Below are 6,000 nucleotides of genomic sequence, written 5' to 3'. Positions count from 1 at the left end.
TAGTACACCACAACACAGTGGTAAATACGAAACATTTTAACTTGATTTATATTTTAAAATAATGATAAGTATTTTTATTTAAGATCATTTAAAAATGATTCATAATTTCTTTGATAATTGCAAATTGGAACTCAAATTTTTGGTTAATAATATGAATCCAAATGAAATATAATACATAATTTGCTAGATTATCATCAAATAGAAGAGTTTTGTATTCAGAATTTTTTTTAATAATTGAAAATATTGTTTGAAAAATTCATTTAATTTTTAAGTAAAACATTTTATCATTTTTCAAATAATAATATTATTTGTAACTATTCGGGAGAGCCAATAAAATTATTTTTTTTCCAAAAAAAATATTTTTGAAATATAAACAACATAGAAAATTAATACTGTGGATATTACAAATTGATTGAAAAACTTATATATACATACAAAATTAAATTTCCGTTAATTCAATAACTCTAATAAAGAAATATTTTTATAAAAATTACCCAAAATATATATAGTGGTGTAAATAGTTTTCATTCGATTAAGTGTACTCCAAACACCACTGTTTTACCGTGTATTTACGACAATTGTATGTAGCAACGCCCATAACTACCAAAAAATACAACACTATTTGCCAAAAAACAAAATGTCGGACACCAAACCAAGCCATCTTTATGATTAAGCGAAAAAAAACGAGTACACATAATTTTCAGTATCGATCGGAACAACACGTACGTGTCTCCGAGCTGAAAATATATTAAAAAAAGTTTAATTTAAAATTTTCTTTTGAAAGTCAAGTAAAAAAAAAGATAAAAATATAAAATGGGTGATCAACGAGGAACGCGTGTGTATGTTGGAAATTTAACTGATAAAATCAAGAAAGACGATTTAGAAGGAGAGTTCACGAAATATGGTAAATTAAATTCAGTATGGATTGCATTTAATCCACCAGGTTTTGCATTCGTCGAATTTGAACATCGTGACGATGCCCAAAAGGCATGTGATGTTTTAAACGGCACCGAATTGTTGGGCTCCCAATTGAGAGTGGAAATCAGCAAGGGACGCCCACGTCAAGGTGGTCGTCGCCAAGGAGGTGGTGGTGGTAGAGGAGGCGGCGGCGGTGACAGACGCCGTGATGGCGGTAGCTTCGGCGGACGTCGTAATGGTGGAAGTGGTGGTGGCGGCGGAGGTTTCCGTCCACGCAACTCAAGTGGCGGCCGCTATCCCGACCGTGGTTATGGCGGTTCGGGTGGGGGTGGCCGTTCCGGCGGCGGCGGTTATGGACGCGATGGCTACGGTAGCTCTAGTGGTGGCCGTTCTGGAGGCGGTGGCTATGGACGTGATGGCGGCAGTTCGGGTGGCTTCAGTCGTCGTGATTCCTACGGTCGTGATGGAGGCAGTAGTGGTGGCCGTTCTTTCGGCGGTCAAGGTGGCGGCGGTGGTCGTTTTAGATCACGCTCTCCCATGGGACGTTTTTAAATTAAAAACTACTATACACAAAAAGTATCTATCTACAATTTTTTAACAAAAGATATTACAAGTAAGCTTCTTCGATGTGTTATATATAGTATCAATATCATACAAAACTTAATAACTACGTTAAACTGCGTTTGATATAGAGTAACAATTTTGTAGAAATTTGCAAATGTGAACGTAAATATATAGTACTATTCTATTTTTTAAGACGAAATCTTAACGAATTTCGTTTTTAGTGTCTTAAGTCATAATTTTAATTTAAAAAATCCTCAAAAAAAGAAACATGAAAGAAAATCTACTTTGCCTATAACATTGCAGAAATACGAAGATAAAAAGAATTTGTCATAATTTAACGATTTATTTGTAAAGAAAAAAAGAAAACAGCAAATATGAGAGAACAAACAAATGCAAATTAGCAATAGCAACAAAAATCAGAGAGACAACCGTTTTATGCAAAAACAAAATGGCACCAAAATATGTAAAGAGAGATGATTTTAAATTTGTATTTATTTTTTTACACTTAAATCAACGTATAATTTTAAGTTATTCCTTTTTTCTACTACCATTTCCCTTCAAAAAAACAAAAATCTACATAATCATTACTTTTTTCACTACAAAATATATAAAGAAAAACAATTACAAAATGAAAAAAATTATAACTACGTAATACTACGCTAAGTTTATACGTCTGTCTTTATAACAACTGCAAAAAGAGAGAGAAACCAGAAAATTCAAAAACAAAAGAAATTTTTAGCAAAAACAAATTCTTTATTAAAAAAAAAATACAAAATAAAATAAAAAAAACAGAATTGATGTGTAATCTCATAAAAGATAAAAAAAAACATGAATTAACTACTACTCGTACTATTTCTGTAACAATTACACAGTATTCCACAAAAAAAGCAAGAAAAATATGAACAAAAGATTCAAAACAAATATTTAAACGTCGTTTTATTTAACTAATCAAAAAAAAACAACTTCGAATTTACAGCCTTCTTCATCATCGTACAACTACTACAAGTGATCTACGTAACATCGGCCGCTTAATATTGAAGATCTTCCAGGACTCCAGTAATTTTTTGATTTATACGCCCAGATGTCTGCGATTCGCTTCATATCCCACGTCTGCGTTTGTTTCCTTTGACTCGTCCGACTTTCGTTTAGCTATAATAACAACAACTTTACTTTATTCCACCCACATCGATAAATCTCTCGCTCTCTCAGTATTACCGTTAGCTTAGCAAATTGTAAACAAATCAACCTCCTTCCCCCATCTTAGTTATACACACTTTTTCTACTACGCTTCGTTTATTTTTCTTTACATTCATCGTATCACGAAAACAAAAAATCCTTTAAAAAAAACTTCAAGATCCCTTCAAAATCGTTAAAAATTCTTTAACAACGTAAGCAAATCTTAAAGCCATTGAATTAAATTAACACACCACTACTATATATATACTACTACTCATCATTATTATTATTAAATTGTATTATCCTCTACGCCCTACGTTACCAAACGAAAACTCTATTTTAATTTAAAAAATCACCACCTTAATTTTTCGCATCGCATCTTTTTTTTAATTTGTATTATTTAAAAGCACCTTTAACCAAACAAAATAAAGAAAAACTTCGACGTTCTACGTCTTATACCATCTGTATTAAATAATAATAAAAAAAATCCTACTACGCCTAATCAAACTCTACATTAACGCTCGTTATTTTTGTTTAAACAAATTTTATTTCCAATTCTACATACAATGACGTACGTTCTGTTAACCAAACCACGCCTTCAAAATTTTATTTATAAATACTACGCTTACGACTTCATTTTTATTAAATATGTACAGTATATTTTGGCGTCTCCTTACTCCTGCTTCGTTACAAAACCAAAACAATTATATTAAACTCAAATTGGCCTTATATCTCACAAACGCCATTTCTCAACTTTATTATATTTTAACACATACACACACAACTTCCTCCGTAGCTCACCCGTTTCGTTTTTCTCTTTTTTTCGTACTTGTTACGTTTCGTTAATGACCGACCGACCAACCTTCGAAATTGTTATGTTGCTGCTACCTGAATGTTCCTGCTCCTTTCAATTTTTTTCAGCTGGCTGGAATCTTCAAAAATTCCATAATTTTTTGTATTTATTTTTCAGCTTTTTTTTTATTTTGTTAACTATTTTTTTTATAGGTACATATTTTAAAATTTCATTATATTTTCAGCTCTACCTGTGTTCTAAAATTCAATGTAAGCTAGGAACACGCTATGGGGGTGATTTTCATTATTTGATGTAACAATAGGGGTTGTTTTGAATAAGGCTTAGACATGTAAGTAAAAGGTTATTAGCAATATTTAATTCTAAACCGGGTTGTTTTTAGAAAAACAAAATTCATAGAATTATGTTGGGGTTGATTTAGTTTCAATACTATGTTGATTATATATAAAACTTCATAATTGTAAAGCAGAACCAGAGGCCAAATTGTCGCATTCCATATCGAGTAAAACTGATCGTATAATTCGAGATCATGGTATTCTCGATATCAAGCAACAAATTTAGTATCATTGATAAATACTCATAGATCAGAATCTCTCCATTCAAAGACCTAACTCAGTTGTCGAAAACCTTTTTTTTTAGTAATTTTTTTGTTTAGTGCATTTTATTATAATTTCGATCATTTGATCACGAATGCTGTAATTCGGCCTAAGAATTCAATCAGCCTTTTAATGATTAAATCTAATACAAATTTAATCAAAATATTTCTTCTTCAATAAATTTTGTTTTGCTTTTAATTATATACAAAATCAATTGAAAAAAATGTAATTTGAATGATTCAATAAGTAATTCTAAAAATAATGAATGCAATACATTTGAAGAACAAAGATAATAATTAGCCTATGAATTAATTCATTCATTTTGATTTCGAAATAGTAATTCAGCCCAATTATGAATAAAAATTCCCCGGGAGTTTTCTTCCTTATCCCATTTTTCCTATGTAAATTCAATGGGAAAAAAACTCCCTGGGAATTTTTTATTCATAATTGGGCTGATTAAGAATAATGTAACAGTAGTGGTTGCTGAATTAACAGCTCTTGTCTGAGTGTGCTTGAGGAGTCACGAATAAAGGCGTATAGACCAAGTTTTAAAAAACAATCGCCTTTCTTGCACAATTATATTAAACAAATTTTCATCTATTTGATTAAATTCGGTTGCAATCTCCCATCATTTTCATCAGAACAATTAGCTTTGAAAAGCCGACATTTGTCATATTATTCACTATCAGGCCTTTCCGATCGAAAGTGAAATTATTTTGTTTCATAAAAATTAAAACGAAAATTTCTTTCGAAATGAAAACACTTTCAGTTTTCAAAGTGGAATTGATATTTCTTTGTAACTATTTGTTTTTCTAAAAATTTTAATCAAATTCTGTACCAAACACTTTACTTTTGTTTTAATATAAAAGACGATGTCAAATTAAAATCAGAAATACAGAATTATTAAATATTTTTGGAATCTGAAGAACCTAAAACGAAATCGATCGGAATAAAACAAAATGTGTGACAAGCCTGTATTATGGGTGTCATTGCGTTTGTAATTTCTACATTTTTAATTTGCGACCCCATAAAGTAAAGAGTTTTCTTTTAAGCCCGATAGAACTTGAAATTGTAAAAAATAACAGAAAAAACTAAATTAGTAAATGAATAAAAAAAAATTTATTTGAAAGATCAAACATTTTTTTTTCAAAACAATATTCAAATATTTTTGTATGGTTCCTAGAAGTTCTTTAGGAATTACATTAGCGGTATTCATGATGTGAAGCTCTTTGCCTTGTAAAAAATCAGTAGAGCTATAGAGTGTTGGGTATAAGTACAGCAAGTATCAGGCCTGTCACAGAATTCCATTCCGATCGAAAGTGGAATTAATTCAGCATTTTGCTTCTTCAGAAAAAATAAAATGAAACTTACTTTCGTAATGAAACCACTTTCAGTTTTCAAAGTGGAATTGATATTTCTTGTATTTGTTTTTCTAAAAATTTTAATAAATTTCTGTACCAAAAAAAATTCACTTTTGTTTTAATATTAAAAACATTGTCAAATTAAAATCAGAAATACAGAATTATTAAATATTTTTTGAATTAATAATTTACGCGGAATCTGAAGAACCTAAAACGATATCGATCGGAATAAAAACAATGGAATTGAAACCAATCCGAACAAAATGTTTGACAGGGCTGTATCGTCACCTAAAATGCAAAACAACGTATCATCAAAAAGTAGTTGTTAGTAATTAAAATAAAAAAACATGATAAAATTAAAAAAGTATATCAGCCCAATTATGAATAAAAAATTCCGCGGGAGTTTGTTCCCCGGGAGTTTTTTCTCATTGAAATTGAATAGGAAAAATGAGAAAAGGGAAAAAACTCCCGCGGAATTTTTATTCATAATTGGGCTGTATATAATGTGCATTTATATAAAATAAAAAAAATATTTTTATTTAAATTTTTATTTTTTCATAAAAATTTATATTGA

At 30.0% G+C, this 6,000-nt stretch overlaps 1 protein-coding gene across 1 annotated transcript; it reads left to right on the top strand.

Annotated features, from left to right (window-relative positions):
• The first annotated feature begins 690 nt into the window (after positions 1-690).
• Positions 691-2,403, top strand: Rsf1 (Repressor splicing factor 1). Its single transcript, XM_065506379.1, has one exon. It carries the CDS (start codon positions 814-816, stop codon positions 1,468-1,470), a length of 657 nt encoding a protein of 218 aa, XP_065362451.1. The 5' UTR covers positions 691-813; the 3' UTR covers positions 1,471-2,403.
• The last annotated feature ends 3,597 nt before the right edge of the window (positions 2,404-6,000 follow it).

Source organism: Calliphora vicina, chromosome 3 (genome assembly GCF_958450345.1).
Source record: "Calliphora vicina chromosome 3, idCalVici1.1, whole genome shotgun sequence".
NCBI classification, from domain to species: Eukaryota; Metazoa; Arthropoda; class Insecta; order Diptera; family Calliphoridae; genus Calliphora; species Calliphora vicina.
This window is presented reverse-complemented; position numbering and strand designations above follow the sequence as displayed.